Source organism: Giraffa tippelskirchi, chromosome 5 (assembly GCF_054371585.1).
Source record: "Giraffa tippelskirchi isolate mGirTip1 chromosome 5, T2T-mGirTip1v1.2.pri, whole genome shotgun sequence".
Lineage (NCBI taxonomy): Eukaryota > Metazoa > Chordata > Mammalia > Artiodactyla > Giraffidae > Giraffa > Giraffa tippelskirchi.
Window position 1 is genome coordinate 183745872 of NC_137279.1, and position 20045 is coordinate 183765916.

The following is a 20045-nucleotide window of genomic DNA, read 5'->3' on the forward strand; positions in this document are numbered from 1 at the left end:
TTCCAGGAGTTTTATGGTTTCAGCTATTCTGTTAGGCTTTGATCCATTTTAATTTTTATATATGGTATAAGCTAGGGTCTAGTTTCATTCTTTTGCATATGGCTATCCAGTTTTCCCAACACCGTTTGTTGTACAGACTATCCTTTCCCCACTGTGTACTTTTTGCTCCTTTGTCAAAAACTGAGTAGATATGCATGGGTTTATTTCTAGGCTCACATTGATCTATATGCCTATTTTTATGCCAATACCACACTGTTATGATATTGCTTTGTAATATAGTTTGAAATCAGGAAGTGTGATGCCTCCAACTTTGCTCATCTTTCTCAAGATTATTCTAGCTATTGGGTGTCTTCTGTGGTTCCCTATACATTTTAGGATTGCTTTTTCTATTTCTGTAGAAAATGCCACTGCAATTTATTTTTTTGCCATTGCAATTTTGATATGGACTGCACTGAATCTGTAGATAACTTTGGATAGTGTGGACATTTAAACAATATTAATTCTTCCAATCCATGAGCATAGAGTTATCTTTCTGTAAGCATTTTATTGTTTTTGATGCTACTGTAAATAGGATTTTTAAAAATTCTATCTTTTTGATAGTTGTTAGTATACAGAAATGTACTAGGCTTTGTATATTGATTTTGTATCGTGCAACTCTACTAAATTCAATTATTATTTCCAACAGTTTTTCACAGCTTAGAATTTTCTACATATAATAGCACGTCATCTGCAAATACAGTTTTACTCCTTCCAATCCAGTAAGAATGCCTTTTCTATTCTTTTTCTTACCTCATTGTTCTGGCTAAGTTGTCCAGCACTGTTGTTGTTTTTAAAGGTATAAAAGTCAATTTTCTCTTTTACTTATTTATTTGTGGCTACGCTGGGTCTTTGTTGCTTTGCTCAGGCTTTCTTTAGTTGTGGTGAGCAGAGGCTCCTTTTCATTGTGGTGTGTGGGCTCCTCACTGTGGTGGCTTCTTTTGTTGCCAAGCACAGGCTCTATAGCCACACAGGCTTCAGCAGTTGCAACACAAAGCTCAGTAGCTATGGCTCGAGGGCCCGCGAGTGTGCGGGCTTCAGCGGAATCCGCAGCATGTGGAATCTTCCTAGACCAGGGATCGAACTCATGTCCCCTGCACTGGCAGGTGGATTCCTATCCACTGTGCCACCAGGTAAGAGCCCAGCACTATGTTGAAAAAAGTGTTGACAGTAGGCATTCTTGTCTTGTTCCTGATTTTAGAAGAAAAGCTTTCAGTTTTTCACACTGACTATGATACTAGCTGTGGACTTTGGCAAATATGGCCTTTATTATGTTGAGGTACATTCAGTTACCTTATTTTAAAAATGAGATAAAATGATCTAAATATTCTAGATGTGCCAGGCATAGAAGTTATTTAAAAAAAGCAGTAGTACTTCACTAAATATTAACAAACTCCTACAACATGTCATATAAATATGCTAAAAGAATTTCTCTGCATCAAGCACCTACTGTTTTATTTGGGGGAACTAGAGAGGGAAACTGGCATACAGAAATTTTTGCTCAGATAAATGTCAGAAACAGACCTACCACCAGGGCAAAGAACAGGAACAGAAACATATTTCTGACTTGGTATTTTCTGCAAAACTGGCATATGAACACATTACTATCACTAGATTTCTTTCTCTCCTATGCCCTCTCTAGCATTAGGCATTACAACTTTTGAAAATCGTTCATGTGTTACAAAAAAACCCCCACCTTCTGCTGTTTCATTTACATGTGATAACCATCAAGACTGGCTTAAAAATGTTTTATTATTCTATATTCATTATTCTCTCATGAAACTCACTGCACCCACGATTTTTTAAAAAAATCAGAAATATAAAAGGTCATTTATCTATTCTATTTGTTGAACAAGTATTATGTTCGAGGTTTTACAGATACATGAATTAATAAGTCACCATTACTTTACCGAAGTAGTTCATAATATAAAGGGGGATATCCCCAAATTACAACAATAATAACAGAAACATATACAGAGCAGTATATATGTGATATACATTTGGTGATTTCTTACAATGTAACTTTTGAATCAGGTATTATGTTATAATGAGGAAACTGAAGCACAAGGAGATTAAAAAAAAACATGTTCACAGGAAGAAAGTGGCAAAGCTAGGATTTGCAAATAAGTAGTCTGATTTCAGAGCCTGCAGTTTTCATCAGTACATTACACTACAAACTAACATTTGCTGAAAGTCTATCAGTCATCAAGTCATTTATTTCCTGACTCATAAATGTGTTCAACAAATATTTACTGTATATTAAGTGCCAGGCATTGTTCAGGTGAATAATAATTTTAATAAATACGATAAAGACCTGATCCTCACGAAGATTTTACAGGGGTGGGAGGATATATTATACTATATTTCTTTTTTGCCAGTTAGGTAATAATAACTGCTATAAAAAATGTGTGTGTGTGTGCTCAGTTGCTCAGTTGTGTCCGACTCTTCACAGCCCCATGGACTGTAGCCCACCAGGCTCCTCTGCCCATGGAAGCTATATAAAATAAGATGGGTTAAAGGGATAGACAGTACGTGTGTGGTAGGGGGTAGCTAGCCATATTAGGTTTGTCAAAAAAGTCCTCTTTGAAAAGGCGATAAGTAGGCAGAAAACCAGACGGTCAATACCGAAATTAGATTGATTATATTCTTTGCAGCCATAGATGGAGAAGCTCTATACAGTCAGCAAAAACAAGACCAGGAGCTGACTGTGGCTCAGATCATAAACTCATTGCCAAATTCAGACTTAAATCGAAGAAAGTAGGGAAAACCACTAGACCATTCAGGTATGACCTAAATCAAATCCCTTATGATTATACAATGGAAGTGACAAATAGATTCAAGGGATTAGATGTGATAGACAAAGTGCCTGAAGAACTATGGATGTAGGTTCATAACACTGTACAGGAGGCGGTGATCTAAACCATCCCCAAGAAAAAGAAATGCAAAAAGGCAAAATGGTTGTCTGAGGAGGCCTTACAAATAGCTGAGAAACAAAGAGAAGAGAAAGGCGAAGAAGAAAAGGAAACATATCCATCTGAATGCAGAGTTCCAAAGAACAGCAAGGAGAGATAAGTAAGCCTTCCTCAGTGATCAATGCAAAGAAACAGAGGAAAACAATAGCATGGGAAAGACTAAAGATCTCTTCAAGAAAATTAGAGATACCAAGGGAACATTTCACGCAAAGATGGGCACAATAAAGGACAGAAACAATATGGACCTAACAGAAGCAGAAGATATTAAGAGGTGGCAAGAATACACAGAAAAACTATACAAAAAAGATCTTAATGACCTAGATAAGCAGGATGGTGTGATCACTCACCGAGAGCCAGATATCCTGGAGTGCAAAGTCAAGTGGGCCTCAGGAAGTAATACTATGAACAAAGCTAGTGGAGGTGATGGAATTCCAGTTGAGCTATTTCAAATCCTGAAAGATGATGCTGTGAAAGTGCTGCACTCAATATGCCAGCAAATTTGGAAAACTCAGCAGTGGCCACAGAACTGGAAAACGTCAGTTTTCATTCCAGTCCCAAAGAAAGGCAATGCCAAAGAATGCTCAAACCACCACACAACTGCACTCATCTCACACCCTAGCAAAGCAATGCTCAAAATTCTCCAAGCCAGGCTTCAACAGTACATAAACCGTGAACTTCCAGATGTTCAAGCTGGATTTAGAAAAGGCAGAGGAATCAGAGATCAAACTGCTAACATCCACTGGATCATTAAAAAAAGCAAGAGAATTCCAGAAAACATCTATTTCTGCTTTATTGACTATGCTAAAGGCTTTGACTGTGTGGATCACGACAAACTATGGAAAATTCTTCAAGAGATGGGAATACCAGACCATCTGACCTGCCTCCTGAGAAATCTGTATGCAGGGCAAGAAGCAACAGTTAGAACCAGACATGGAACAACGGACTGGTTCAAAATTAGGAAAGGAGTACGTCAAGGCTGTATACTGCCACCCTGCTTATTTAACTTATATGCAGAGTACATCATGCCAAATGCTGAGGTGGATGAAGCACAAGCCAGAATCAAGATTACCGGGAGAAATATCAATAACCTCAGATATGCACATGACACCACCCTTACGGCAGAAAGTGAAGAACTAAAGAGCCTCTTGATGAAAATGAAAGAGGAGAGTGAAAAAGTTGGCTTAAAACTCAACATTCAAAAAACTAAGATCATGGCATCCAGTCCCATCACTTCATGGCAAATAGATGGGAAAACAATGGAAACAGTGACAGACTTTATTTTCTTGGGCTCCAAAATCACTGCAGATAGTGACTGCAGCCATGAAATTAAAAAACACCTGCTCCTTGGAAGGAAAGTTATGACCAACCGAGACAGCATATTAAAAAGCAGAGATATTACTTTACTGACAAAGGTCTGTCTAGTCAAAGCTATGGTTTTTCCAGTAGTCATGTATGGCTGTGAGAGTTGGACTATAAAGAAGCTCAGTGCTGAAGAATTAATGCTTTAGAACTGTAGTGTTGGAAAAGACTCTTGAGAGTCCCTTGGACTGCAAGGAGAACAAACCAGTCAATCCTCAAGGAAATCAGTTCTGAATATTCATTGGAAGGACTAATGCTGAAACTGAAGCTCCAATACTTTGGCCACCTGTTGTGAAGAAATGACTCATTGGAAAAGACCCTGAGCTAGGAAAGATGGAAGGCAGGAGGAGAAGGGGGTTTCAGAGAATGAGATGGTTGGATGGCATCACTGACTCGATGGATGGACAGGGAGGCCTGGTGTGCTGCAGTCAATGGGGTTGCAAAGAGTCGGACATGACTGTGCGACTGAACTGAACTGAGGCAGAAAACAGAAGTGAGAGAAAAGTCATGTATTATAGAAAGCTGAAAGAGTATTCCAGGCAAAGGAAAAATCAAGTATAAAGCAAAAAGCCTGCCTGGTATTCAACGAACAGCAAACAGACCACTCTGCCTGGAGCAAAGTGAACAAGAGAGAATGGTAGGAGATGAGGTCAGAAAGATAATGGGAGATCAGATCACACGGGATTTGCAAGCCATGATGAGGTCTTTGGATCTGATTATGAGATATGGGAAATCAACAGTGGGTTCTGAATCTAGAAGCATTATGATCTGACTTTAACTTTTCTAAACAATCACTCTAACTGCTGTCTGAAAAACTGTGTGTAAAAGCACAAGCAGAGAGACCAGTTAGTAGGCCAGTCGACTTTCCAGGCAAAAGATAATGTTGGCCAGGGCAGCAGTGGTAGCAGCTATGGGAATGATGTCAATGTGGAAAATATTTAGACAAGAGACCTAGTGGGAACTGCTAATGGATTAGGTGTGGGGTATGAAAGAAAAGAGCTCTAAAAGCTTTTTGGTCTAAGCAACTAAAAGAATTTGAAATGTCACATACTGATAGGAAAGACTCAGGAATAATAGAAAGTTTTGAGAAGAAATCAAGAGGATTTCTAGGACACTTCAAGAGGTATAGGCTGGAGATGTAGATATGACAGTCCTTGGCATATTAGTGGCTTTTGAAACCACTGAACCAGAGGCAATCACCCAAACTGCGACAGGATACAGAAGAATATTAATAAATCCTGAAAAACTCCCAATGTTTAGAGACTGGGGAGATGAAGATGAAACAGCAAAGGAAGAAGAAAAGTGATAGCCAATAAGGATGGAGAAGGACCTAGAGCCAGGAAGACAAGTGGAAAAGCAGTGCTTCAAGAAGGAAGCAATGTAATCAAATATGGTTAAAGAGACAACATTAAGATTTGGGAACTGACTAGTGGATTTAACTGGCTTCCCTGGTGGCTCAGATGGTAAAGAATCCACCTGCAATGCGGAAGACCTCGGTTCGATCCCTTGGTTGGGAAGATCCCCTGGAGAAGTGAACAGCTACCACTTCAGTATTCTGGCCTAAAAAATTCCACAGACAGAGGAGCCTGGCAGGTTACAGTCCATGGGGTTGCAAAGAGTCAGACATGACTGAGTGACTTTTACTGGACTTAACGAATAATTTGTTGACTTTGATAAGAGCAATTTTAGCAAAGTGCTGGGAACAAAAACCTGACTACAGTTAAGTTCAAAAAGAATGCTCTGGGGGGACTTCGTTGGTGGTCCAGTGTTTAAGATTCCACGTTCCACTGCACGGAGGTTCAATCCCTGGGCAAGGAACTAAGATCTCACATGCCACAAGGCGTGGGCAGAAAGAAAGAAAAAAAAATGCCCCTAATCTGATCAAGGTTTTAGGTCCTGGTTCAAAATTGAGAAAGGAGTACGTCAAGGCTGTATATTGTCACCCTGTTTATTTAACTTAAATGCAGAGTACATCATGCGAAATATTGGGCTAGATGAATCACAAGCTGGAATCAAGACTGCCCGGGAGAAATATCAACAACCCCAGATATGCAGATGACACCACCCTATGGCAGAAATCAAAGAGGAACTAAAGAGCCTCTTGATAAAGGTGGAAGAGGAGAGCGAAAAAACTGACTTAAAACTCAACATTCAAAAAACGAAGATCATGGCATCTGGTCCCATCACTTTATGGCAAATAATGGGGAAACAATGGAAACAGTGGCAGATTTTATTTTGGGGGGCTCCAAAATCACTGTGGACAGTGACCGCAGCCACAAAACTGAAAGATTCTTACCCTACGGAAGAAAAGCTATGACAAACCTAGACAGCATTTTAAAAAGCAGACATACCACTTTGCCAACAAAGGTCCGTATAGTCAAAGGTATGGCTTTTCCAGTAGTCATGTATGGATGTGAGAGGTAGACCATACAGAAGGCTGAATACTGAAGAATTGATGCTTTTGAACTGTGGTGTTGGAGAAGAGTCTTGAGAGTCCTTTGGATAGCAAAGAGATCAAACCAGTCAATCCTAAAGGAAATCAACCCTGAATATTCATAAGCAGAACTGATGCTGAAGCTGAAGCTCCAATACTTTGGCCACCTGATGTGAAGAGCTGACTCATTCGAAAAGACCCTGATGCTGGGAAAGACTGAGGGCAGGAGAAGAAGGAAGCAACAGAGGATGAGATGATTGGGTGGCATCACTGACTCAGTGGACATGAGTTTCAGCAAACTCTGGGAGACAGTGAAGGACAGGGGAGTATGGCTTGCTCCCGCAAAGAGTTGGGCTCGACTTAGCAAATGAACAACAAAAGTTTACAGTAAACTTGGAGAAACATGTTAAATTATACCATGAAGACAGAACTAGCCAAATCCAGACTGTAAGTCTAAAAGAACAAACAATCCATAAATTGTAAAGGGGGAAGGGGTAGAAATCTTACAAATTAAGAGATACTTAAAACATATATCAATCATTTACAATGTGGGGAACTTATTTGGATCCTGATTCAAAATGAAATATATTTTAAAAAGGCAAACAGTTTAGAAAAAAAGTATAAAATCTGAGACAAGCTGAAATTTGAACACTGACTGGATATTTGATATAAATGATTATGCTATTATTATTCTGCTGTAATAACGGTACTGTGACTTATTTAAAGAGTACATATCTCTCATTTTTTTAGCTGCATCTCACAGCCTGTGGGATCTTAGTTCCCCAACTAGGTACTGAACCCACGCCCCCGACAGCAGAAGCCCAGAATCTTAATCACCAGGGAAGTTCCCTCTCTATTTTTAAAAACAAATTTTATTTATTTATTTATCTTTGGCTGTGCTGGGTCTTCATTGCTTTGTGCTGGCTTTCTCTAGGTGGGTGAGCAGAGGCTATTCTTAGTTGCAGCGCACGGGTTTCTCATTTTGTTGGCGTCTCCTGCTGCAGAGCACGGGCTCTCGGCGTGCAGGTGTCAGCAGTGGCAGGTCTTGGGCTCTAGAGCACGGGCTCAGTAGTTGTGGAGCACAGGCTTAGTTGCTCCGCAGCATGTGGAATCTTCCCATAACAGGATTTGAACCTGTGTCCCCTGCACTGGGCAGGCAGATTCTTTACCACTGAGCCACCAGGGAAGTCCCTCTATATCTCTTATAGATATACTTAGTAGATATTTATAAATGAAATATTATGTCCAGAATACACTTCAAAAAATACAGGAGAGAGGAAAGTGGAATGGACATGATTGGATATGGGTTGATGAATGTTGGGTTTGGGTGATGGGTATATGGGAGTTTATTACAATTCTGCCTATACACCCTCAATCTTCTATAGTAAAATGTCTTACAAATTAGGAAGTGGGGAATGTTATTTCCTTTGCATACTGAATCTCTTTACTATGCCATTATACAGATAAGGAAATTAAGGTTAAGGAAGATTAAATGTACTACCCCAAATCACAGTTAATTCCTTTTAATAGACTTTTAGAGTAGTTGTGGGTTCACAGTAAAACTGAGCAGAAGGCAGAGATGGCCCATATGCCTCCTACCCCCACGTATGCACAGCCTCCCCAACTATCAATATCCCCACACCAGAGTGGTACATTTGTTACAATAGATGAACCTGCAACGGCACATCATTATTATATTAATTTGAGAACCAGGATTTTCTCCAAAACCCATGCTTTCTACACTATATTACACTGTCAATTTTATTCTCCGTTATCATAATTTTGCTTGATACTTTTTATACAAACTGGTAAAAATCAAAATTCTGTTTCATGAATAAGCAATGTAACAGAACTCTATTGACTATAAAATCATCAAATCAAAGTATTAAAAAAGTTAATGTATAGTAATAGAAATAATTTTGTCAATACAATAAATTAAACTTCCACTGAAGCATATTTTAGTTATTTAACAAATACATATATTGTCCACTAGAGTTGAAAATGTAATTACATAGAAATAAAAAGCACTATCAGGAATTTCTACCTCAAACTTTTCTTTTGGTAGCTATAGCAAGTATTGGCTAAATAACAACTAACCACATAAACCTCAAACTATACATTTTCAAAGCATATGTCTGTGGTGTTCACTGACCTAACAATTTAACATGTTCTACTTGTGAATCCAAAGCTAAATTACAGCCTACAGCAAATGTGACTGATGAAAAATAAGCAATGAACAACAACAACAAAATAAATAAAAATAAGCAATGAACAAATCAGAATCAACTATAGCCTATTATCAAATTATGGATTTTCACTGGGAACTTTTACTTCCATATTCATGGGATACCTCATTTTAACAATTCTACTTCTAGGAATTTACCCTAAAGCAATCACTGGACCACCATACAAAGATGTACATATTAGGATACTTACCAAAATTTCAGTTACAATTTCATTTAAAAAATGGAAAAAATCTAAACGCCATCAGTAAGACTAACTAATAATATAAAATTAAATGCTAGAATTCCTTGGTGGTCCATTGGTTAAGACTCTGTGCTTTTACTGCCAAAGGTTCAATCCCTGGTCCAGGAACTATGAACCCATAAGCCCAATGGCATGGCAAAAAATAATAATAAAAATTTAAAAATTAAATGCTACACATTAGTAAAAATTATATTGCTACATAGATATAAGTAATGATAAGGAAAAAATATCCATGATACATTATTGAGTAGAAAAAGCAGGTTAAAAACTATTAATATGATGATGGATAGACATTTAAGAAAATATACAAGAAAAAATTAACAATGGTTTTCTCTGGATTATGAGAATATATTATTTTCATTTCTAGTCTAGGTTTTCCTATACTGTTTGCTTTTTAAAAAACAATAAACATATATTTTTACAATCAGGAAAATTTTTCTATTTTTGTTTTGAAAAAATAAATATATTGTGTTGACTTCAAAACTTGACATAATTAAATGTCTCTTTACTAACTTCCTATCTACTAATTCTACCTATTTTTTCAATGAACCTGTACAAACACAGCGTACTCATCAGATTACATTTATTATATTCACTGTAGCTAAATAAGCACTCTAGAACATTCAGACTGTTCAGGGTTAAACTTCTCAGATGCCATATGGGGAACCATCTTTTCAAAGACATTCCCCCACCACGCCCCGCCCCACCCCACCCCCACCTCCGGAAAACAAACAGTCCATGCACTATGGAAATGCCTTGAGATTTATTTTATAATTAAAGTTTGGGTAACTTTTGAAAAACTTATTATCACCCAAGCAAAAATTTAGAAAAATCTGAGTAATTTTATGTCAAATATATAGATAGATAACAAGTCCCAATTCAGAAGGCAGAACTTTCTTCAAACAAAAGGACTTCATTGCTAAGATACAAGCCTATTTTGCAATCTATTCTTCAACTTTTTTAAAATTCAGAGATACACTACTGAACTTCTGCTGTTAGATTTAGAAATCAGTTAAAACATCAAATATTGGTAATGACTCAAAAGGAGCATTATGTAAGCCTACAATTGAGAACATTTTCTTGCAAAAATGAAAAATACAAAAATATCCCATGTCTATATTCTATAGATATATTCTGATTTCTCAAGAACTTGATAATTTAGAAATACTGCAGGAAAAACTGGCTGATATAAAACAAAGAATTCTTCCCTATGATTTCATTAAACCAACATTCTAGATTAATGTATATAATTTTCTATTGCAACCAAATCACAAAGAGCCCACATTTAAGACATAAGAGAAAGCATCAGTTGTGTGACATGATTTTGCTAAATCTCAACAGTCCTTTTTTTTTTTTTAAAGCAATGGGTAGCCAACGAAAGTCATTAATATTAAAAACACAGATAATGGCAGAAAACTACAGAAACTCCAAACACAGAAAGGCTGTTCATGTATCCTAACAGCATAACCACTATGGATGAAACACCACACAATATTCTTTCTCACATCTGTTTTGTTAATGAGCCAAGAATGAGGGTCTATTGAGTATCCCAGACAACTGAATGAGAAGCAAGAATGTCTGGTGAATGCTGTTCATCCCAACAAACCAAGACTAAACAGGTTTGTAAAGAATACTTTTCTTAAATAAATCATCTTTTTCGTTTTACCTTCCTGAACACAGATCACTTGTCTTTTCCTCCCAATCCTTTAAAACAAAACAAAACTACACATAAATTAGTTAAGATCCTAGTTTTAAGAATTATAAGAGAAAACATGTTACTTTATTTTTCCAGATTCATATAATTATTTACTGACTTTCAACTATGTAACATGACAAGGCAGCCCTCTTTTTTTTCTTTTTTAAAAAATTTTACTGGGTATACTTGCTTTACAAGACTACAACTTTGTTTTAGATTATGAAATATTTAATTCATCTTTCAGGGAGATCCTCAAATATTTTATTTAAGACTACAAAAACCAATGTGAAGAAAGATGGCTGTGATAAAAAATAACACAGTATTCAATTAGAACCCAAGATTATGACAATTTGGCAAGAATTTTATCCTGAGGCAGGGTTTTTCCATATACAACAGAGAACTTTTCCAGAAATGTCCCCTTTACAGGGCCTCTGGCCTCTCTGCATACTATCGGACCAGGCATTATAGAAACAAACAAATGTAATGTTCCCTCTGGAAAATAAATTAAGTCTAAATTATCAAATTATTATAATACAATTCTCTGAAGGAGCAAAAATAGCATTTAGAAACTATTTTATTTATTCCAACCACTTTCCTAAATTACTTAGCTAAAAAAAAATCTTTAACTAACACATTTATTAACTTGGAATTTGGTTTAAAACTTTAAAGAGTGATTATACCAAGGTGATGAAATCAAGGATAATTTTTAAAGTCTTATCATGTTAACTGGATTACATTTGAAGATTTCATATGTTTCCCACCCCCCTTAAAGTCTTTGTTCAGAAGAAAACAGTTGTTTCTTGCTTCCTTTTCAGTTTTCCCTTAGGGTGTTCCATCACTGTCAGAGGAATTAAATTCTAAAACAAAAAACAAAATAATCTTGTACATTTTTATAAGTCCCAATACCAGTCAAGAGCAGCAAATACTAGGGAAAAGACATTACAATGGCCACTTCAGAGCAGCACTAGCTAAACTTTTCAATGTTTCCTCTAGACAGAGCAGCATTTTATCCTCTTCAAGACAAAAATCTACAAGTGAGAAAATCCATGTAACAATAAAAACATTTCCCAAGCAATTAAAGAAATACTAAACTGAGAACCTAATGGCATTATATACTTCAGTACTTTGAATCCACAACTTTTAGTCATCTCATTCAAACTTAGCTTCCACATATCCTTTGAAATTTGCTCTCAAATGACTTTTCTTGATTTTTATTGTATAAGAAATGCAGAGTCCTAAAACAACTACATTCAAACAGGAAATCAAGAATATAACTAAGAAACGCAGTCTATTCACTTCTGCAAGACTGTATAAGACAACTACCAAACAAATTACTTTGTGTTATCATTCATTTAAGATAACAGAAAATATTTTTCTTCCATTGGTAGGTAAATACAACTCTCTCTGCCTTCAACACTAGTCTGATTTTACCTAAAAATACAGACTAGAATAGTGCAGTCCTAAAAAATAGCTACCCGGGAGAACTGATATCTCAATGAACATTTCTACTTCTTTTATTCCAACTTCATTTGGAATGAAAATATAACATACATATATAATCTTAGACCAGCTATAATTAAAGCATAAAAGAGTTTCATCAGAAGTTCCCCTAACTAAGGAGTCCTAGGCACAGATGCCAAACTACTGATCATCATTATTTAAAAACCAATTGTGCCTGGCAGCTTTTTGGTTAAATCAGAGTTCACACAGCACTAAGTCAATACATTGTACAGGACACCCGTTAAAAAAATCACTTAAAATATTATATGCCTAAAAGAAGAATAGACAAATATTAACTTTAAGTGAAGAATGATTCACTAAGAAACATGTATATAGAATTTGTATCTGAAGTCCTCTAATGTAAATAAATTTAAGTTTTCTATGTATCCACCTAACAACTAGAATTTAATACATTTTGCCATAAGCCAATTCCTGAGAATCTCCACAAAAAAGAAAAACTTAGAACAGAATTGGAGAGCCAAGATCCAACACTGACTCAATAGACTACCAGAGAACATATGCATCTAAAATTTTCAAAAAATATACATCTGTCAAACTCTTGATTTTAAACTTAGTTGCACATTTTTCCCAACTATGCTTTTAATTTCACTTGCAGCATAATAATTACATGAAAAAAGTCTCAGGAAGAATGAAAATTCTGTTTTTGATGATGACACTCTTAAGCCAAATTATACTTTATCTTATTAAATTACAGTCAATCATGTATAAACTGCACTGAAGAATAAACTTTGTGTTCCAAGATGTCCAACCATACGGTTGATAAATCTAACTATACCCCCACAGTTGTGAAGACAGTTAAATGGGTATATATTTCAGCAATGGCCCATGCAAGAAGAGGTAAAACTTATCTATAGTTCAAGAATTCATAGGAGAATTTACTGAATCATACTTGGCAAGTTGGACTCATTGGCTAGGTCATTTGACTCAGAAGTATTTTCTAAAATGTTGTTCGTGTATTTGAGAGTAATTTCATATGAAAAACTCAAAGATGAAAAAGAAGAAAATCTTATTTTTTTTGGAAATTTAGGATAATTAGTAAAGTATTTAAATTCCATGCTTGTACTTCCAGGCTTAACAACGAACAATTATGTAAAAATTACGTGTATCTCCCAAATCAGCACATTCCCTAAATACTGTATTAGAAAACTGAAACACAAAGAGAGGACAATTTCGGAAACATACTAATCACTGATAAACCAGAGTAAAACTCTTCACAGTCTAGACAAACTTTCCCTTTTCAAGGAGACATGAAAAGGCAAAAAAAAAAAAAAAAGATGGAGCACGCAAAAGAGAAATGGTAGATATTGATTAGAGAAAATTCCATAAAATAGAAATTGTAATAAACCCTTCTCCCCAGCCCATCTCTTCAACTTCTGTCTTTTGCATCTACTTGACAATTATACTCCTTAATATAGTCAACAAAATCTTTATTGTCATTATGTCATTGGTTTCTCATGTAAGTTTTTCTTATCTCATATTCAGTTGCCTCATCAATTGACAAAATGAGATGTGAAATTCGGGGACTTTTGGTATTATTAGTAAGAAGACACCAACCACTTTATATTTTCAAAATCACTTTATAAATCTTGACTGGATGAAGCATACTTCCAAATTTAACATACCAAATATGATCATTTGGAAAGCAAACTGTTATGTAACACCTACTTTATGTCCTTCAACTAATTACAGACCACAAAGAGTGCTTTTTCTTTTTTAAATATAAGCATTGCTCATGTTGCAATTTTTTTCTCAAGACTATCATTTTTTCCCCAAGGAGAGAAGCAGTTTTCTTAAATCCTAAATTTCCAAGAATATGACAGCCGATTCTCTAGGGAATAAAGAATGAACAAATACATATGTAGTCAGCAATCTGAAGATCTATCTCCTCACATAAGCAGTGATCCAGGCTGATATGACATTTCCAAGATCCTCAGGAACTATATACCAAGCTGCCACGAACATCAGACGAGAACTCAGGGATGGAAGAAATGCCATCTTGCATTTGACGTTGCGCTAACATCTATTTCAAACTCAATTCTCATCTGTTATCTTAATGTATCTTCACAACTATCTTAAGAGATAAATAAGGGAGAAGGCTGGCCACCCACTGTCTCTACGGGACACACTACCCAGGTAAAGGACACACACCCCGTTATATCTTCAACTGGAATAACGAAAACGATGGCAAACCCTTCTAGACTCCGAAGGGAAACGAGTAATATTGCCTAAGGAACCCCAAACTTCTGTCGCTAGAGCAGCGCCCCCTCCCCGCAGTGTCGCCTACTCCGTGGCCCCGGGGAACTGCGGCGGGGCTGCAGGGAGGCGGAGGAAGGGCTGGGCGCGGGGCGGAGGGGGGACGGCGCCGACCTCGCGCACCTGGGCCGGGGCGCCGGGGGCGAGGATGCTCTGGGGCTACCTACCCCCACCGAACGGACCAGCAGCTCTGACTCACTCACCTGCGGAGCCGATTTCCATTCATGGAGCTGGGGGGAGTGCTTCGAGCGAGAAGGGCGCCCGCCACTGAGGGCAAAGAGGCGGCGCAGGGGGCGACGCGGCGCGACAGGAACCCTGCCTCGGCCCCGAGGAGGGGTGGTGACGGCTTCTCCTCAGCCACCGCACTCCGAAAGCTCCGGTCAGGAGGAGCGGCCGTCGGGAGGCAGCACGCGACTAGGAGAGAGGAAGAAGCGTGAGGCGAGAAGGGAAGAGCTCTGTGCGGAACTTGCGTCGCCCACGGCCGCTTACGCTCCCACTGCCCCTCCACGACTGCGGCGCCGCCGCCGACCTCCCCGGGGGCCACCCCCGGAAGCCCGCTGGCGTCAGTTCCGCCGCCCGGGCTCGCCGGACGTCCAAGCCTCGCCTCTCCGCCCTGACCGTTCGGGCGCGACGTCGGTGCGGGCGCGGCCGGCGCGGTGAACGCAGGGGAGGCGTCGCGCCGCGGGCGCCGAGCTTGGGCGGAGTCTGGGGCGAGCGCGACTGGGTGCGACCCGGGACGGCGAACGGGACCCGGCCGTGCCGGCCGGAGACAACCCCGAGGGTTGGACTCCTCCCGCCACCCTGGTGCGGGGCCGTGCCGGCCCGAGGCGCAGTCGTGGAGGGCGGCCTCGCTAACCTGGAGCCTCCTTGGAGTTTGGCTGGTCTGAGGTGCAGGAGCTGTGAGGGCCCCAGACGGATCTTGTCTTGGGGAGCGGTCCCCCTTCTTGAGGCCCTCCCGCCACTCCCAGTTGGGACCACCCCACGTGCCTCCTCCCCTGCGGGCGGTCGAGTGACCATCACGGTTTATCACTCCAAGTTTGTCGAGTTGTTTCGACAATTTCTGGGGAGAATATTTCCGGTACAATCTAACTTGGGAAAAGATGACTTGACAAAAACGTCAGATCGAATAATTTCCACGTTAAAAACTCTTTAATAACGCCTGGTCACTCTAAGGCCCAAACTCCATTCCGGGGCCAAGCTAGAGGCGTAAAGGGAGGTCCCTGCCTTTCCCTCCAAGCGAGACTCTTCCTCTTTATGCTACAGCTACAGTGGTCTGCTTACCCCGCCTTGGGCAAAGCACTTCTCTATTACACTTGGATTTTCTTGACCAGGAGCCCTCTCCTTCCTCACGCTCACTCCATGCCCTGTCCCCGCCAATCGCTCTTCACACCTCAACTTAAGAGTCATTTCAGATGCCTTTCCTGGACCTATGGTGAGGCATGCCTGTATACTATTACAATACTTCCTTAACAAACCCTCTCCCAATCTGCAATTTTTGTTTACTATTGTGTAGCCCATTAGTGTTTGTTGCCTTACAGAAATGATGGCTATTTCGTTCAGGTTGAGAAATGATTCATGATTTTTCCCCGTCCGTAGTATCAGCAATGTTTACACTGTTAATAATCAAAATACATTTTTTTTTAAACCTTGGGAAAAAAAGGAAAAGGAAAAAAATATCCTGGAGAAGGGAAAGGCTACCCATTCCAGTGTTCTGGCCTGGAGAATTCCATGGACTGGATAGGCCATGGGGTCGCAGAGTCGGACAGGACTGAGAGACTTTCACTTTCATCCTATCTTTAGTACCCTCCAAATCACTATGGGGCTTCAGATCAGTCACTTGAGCCTCTGGGCTTCAGTTTACTCAGTTGTGAAGTTAGGGAATGGGCATAAAGCACTGAGAAAATCCTCCCTAAGTGTTAGTGAAGGTATTTATTAGTTATTTCAAAGCAATTAGATGCATCTATTATACAGCAAACAATAAATGGATGGGATTCAAGCCCACATCTGACTCCAATTCTGCCTCACTTTTTCCTTCGCATCCTTAGCCCTTTTACTGAAAATTCCCTCCTCAATTTTACAGTATCAAATGTCACTAGATGAAACACTGTATCCTAAAAGTTATTTTCAATCCTAAACTATACACAATCCAAATCCTTAGCAACATTTAACAGGGATGAATACCAACTCTTGCAACAGCCTTTCACACCCTCAAATCCCTACAACTGGCTCCCTAAATGACTGCAGGTTTCTTGGGTGTCTCCTAGAATAAACACGGTGGGCCTGGACGTGGGCCACTGTATTCTTTGTTGACATGGATGTAACAGGATTTGGACCTTCTAATTCAGTCCAATGTAATAAATGTCAATAATGCTTTCCCATCTACTTCTGTCATCTAGGTACCTCACATGTGAGTTCATAGGAAAGGCTCATGAACTGTAATATCAGGATGTACGAAGGCAAAAAAGTTTGAATGATTCTGCCAAAAGCCAAGTTGTATGAGGCGCTCCCAACCATACGCATTTCCTAGTTCTGGATAACCTTATTCCCAAATGAGTCTCTTAAGGGCATAGTGCAGGTTTTTGTGTATCCTAATTATCATAGCCCCAGTGCCTATAACAGTACCAGTGCCTGGAACATAGCAGCATCCCATAAATATTTGTCGGGCAGGTGGACAAAGAGATAAATAAGTGAGCTTCAAGAATGGTAGGTAACTCTGCCCTCATCCCTTGTGGTACTGGCTACTCTCAGAGAACTATAAAACAGTACAGAAATCTTGGGGGCAAAGAAATCAGTGCCCTCTGAAAGTTGCTAGAAAAAAAAAAAATCACTGAATGAGGGAAGAACTGGATAGCATCCTTTCCTCTCGAATGGGCTTGACACTTGAAATCTCTTCTAGATAAGCAGTTTTTACACAGCACAAAGTAAGTTACTCTGTACTGCAGCAGAACACAATATAAAACATATTGGCTTTAGGGACAGTCAGAACTGACACTGAAGGCCTTTTGCTACTATCTGAGATTCTAGCAAAGACACCCTCTCTGAACATCACATTCCTCATCTGTAAAAACCAGATCACCTACACACAACACATTGCTGGATGCCTAACCAATAGTCCTTATCCCTTCTTGCCTAGCAAATATAACTTGTCTTTTTAATTCACATGACTCATAAGATAACTTGTAATTAATCTAAGCCACTCATGATGGATGATCTCATTTGCTTTGCCAATGACAGAATAGTGGAAAGATGACCCATTTCGCGCAAATGAGACATTCGGGCAGATCTGTTGGGGCTTCCAGGGAATTCCTTTCTTTAAAATGAAACACTGGGAAAAATCAGTCCCTCTTCTGCTAGACTTTGTTCTGTCAGCATTTCCTTCCTGGAATTATACAAGCAGTCTTGGGATTCTGAGGTGAACAAGCATGAGGATAAGATAACCCAAAGGATAGCAGAGCAAGAATCTGTTATGTTGGTATTATTACTGAGCCATTGAATTATCCAACCTTAGAGCCACATAAATCAGCATTTCTTGTCATGTGATAGTTTCCTTATTTAAACCAATTTAATCAGGTTTTGTTACACGCAGTTGAAGGTAACGGATAAATTACTTCATGTGAATATGCAACCAAATTATAAAGGATACTGTATAAAACACCTGACCAAGTACTTCAAAGTACCCACTTCCTATTCCTTTTCCAGTTCACCTCCATTAACAACCCCCAAACCTGCCTTTTTTATAAGCAAAGTTCCTTTCCTATAGAAGGTGAGGAAGGTTCCTAAAAAGGTTCCTCAAAATTTCTTTGTCCCAAAAAGACACAGCCAAGAGGATAGTGGTGAAGCTGCTACAGTCCAGAGTAACAGGACAGTGGGTTCCTACAGGGTAAGCCACAGTAGCCTCAAAGTCTTGATCTGGTATCCTGGGAAGGTAGTTATGGTACTTAAATGGAGAGCTTCGAAATGCACCTCATCCTTAGCAAGTCGACTTTTCCAGCTTCTTGACATTGCTGCTTTAAGAGTGCTTCTGTCATGCTCTGTGCACCTTCTAAGCCTGCGAGGTTTCCTCAGCTTATAGCCAAAGGAATAAATACCTTGAAAGCTAGGATCAAAAACAGAGCTGATTGTCCAGTTCAAAGCTACTTCACATGCAAGCAGTAGAGCCAGTGGTCTGAGGATGCCCCAGGCTCAGAACTTGAGAATATTCTTTTTTTGCACTAGAAAACCCTTTCCTTAGCTGCCAAACCTACTCCATGATTCTGGGGTTTGTTAAGCCAAGTGATACCCAACAAATATACAACCTCATTCTATCTTTTTTTTTTTTTTGAGTTGTGAGTTAAGTTTTATTTGGGGCAAAATGAGGACTGCAGCCCAGAAGGCAGCATCTCAGATAGCTCTGAGAGACTGCTCTCAAGCAGCAGTGGGGGAAAGACAATATATAAGGTTTTGGGGAAGTAGTAGTAGTAGTACTAGTTTAGTCGGTAAGTCATGTCCAACTTTTGTGACCCCGTGGACTGTAGCCCACCAGGCTCCTCTGTCCATGGGATTCTCCAGGCAAGAAGACTGGAGTGGATTGCCATTTCCTTCTCTATCATTCTATCTTAAAGGCACTTGACTGTAGCGACAAAAATGTGCTACAGTATATTCTGCCAACTGAAAGAGCAGAGGGAAGGCTGCTCAACCACTCCTGAAAAGGGATATCCACGGGTGCTAGCTACACCTGAGTAGCAACCATCAGCCAAATACTGAAATTTTTTTTTAACATTAATCGTTTATGGCAATGAAATTTATGGTCAAAATGTGGTATAATGATGATCTTCCCATTTGCTCTGCTAAACACTTTCTACTTCATTAATGGTCTTAAGCTTAAGTCTTGTTTCAACTGGGAAAAATTTCCTGCGTGTTCCAATTTGCTCTTCAACTCCAACCAACCTCACTACTCCATGCTGCAGAAAAGAAGCATGGGTTTGGCTGGCTTGCTTCCAAGAGAATCTGGCAGGGGTAGCCACAGGTTAGCACTGCAATTTGACATCCACAACACTTGACCTCCAGAGGAATGCAAGGCCCGCTTTTGTACATGCTAGCTGCCACTGAAATTTCTCACTGGGCCCCATGCCAGAACCCTTCCCTGTGACATCTTCTCCCAGTACACAGAAATAACCAATGGTCTAGGAGTACCAGGGAGGAATGCTGAACTTACATGCTTGATAACTGCACCAAGAACCTAAGACACAAAATCCTAGACCCTCAAGGCTGGAGTGAGTGAGAAAAGGTGATGACAATCTGGTTCGAA

The 20045-nt window shown here is 39.4% G+C and overlaps 1 protein-coding gene across 3 annotated transcripts in view; it reads right to left on the reverse strand.

Annotated features, from left to right (window-relative positions):
* Positions 1-15314, reverse strand: part of LOC145505852 (protein argonaute-3) — a 112863-nt gene extending 97549 nt beyond the window's left edge. For all 3 annotated transcript variants that reach the window (XM_081488926.1, XM_081488925.1, XM_081488928.1), the window contains exon 1: positions 14962-15314. In XM_081488926.1, coding sequence (XP_081345052.1) covers positions 14962-14980 — 19 coding nt within the window. In that variant the 5' untranslated portion in view covers positions 14981-15314. The remainder of the gene's footprint in view (positions 1-14961) is intronic.
* Positions 15315-20045: the final 4731 nt, after the last annotated feature.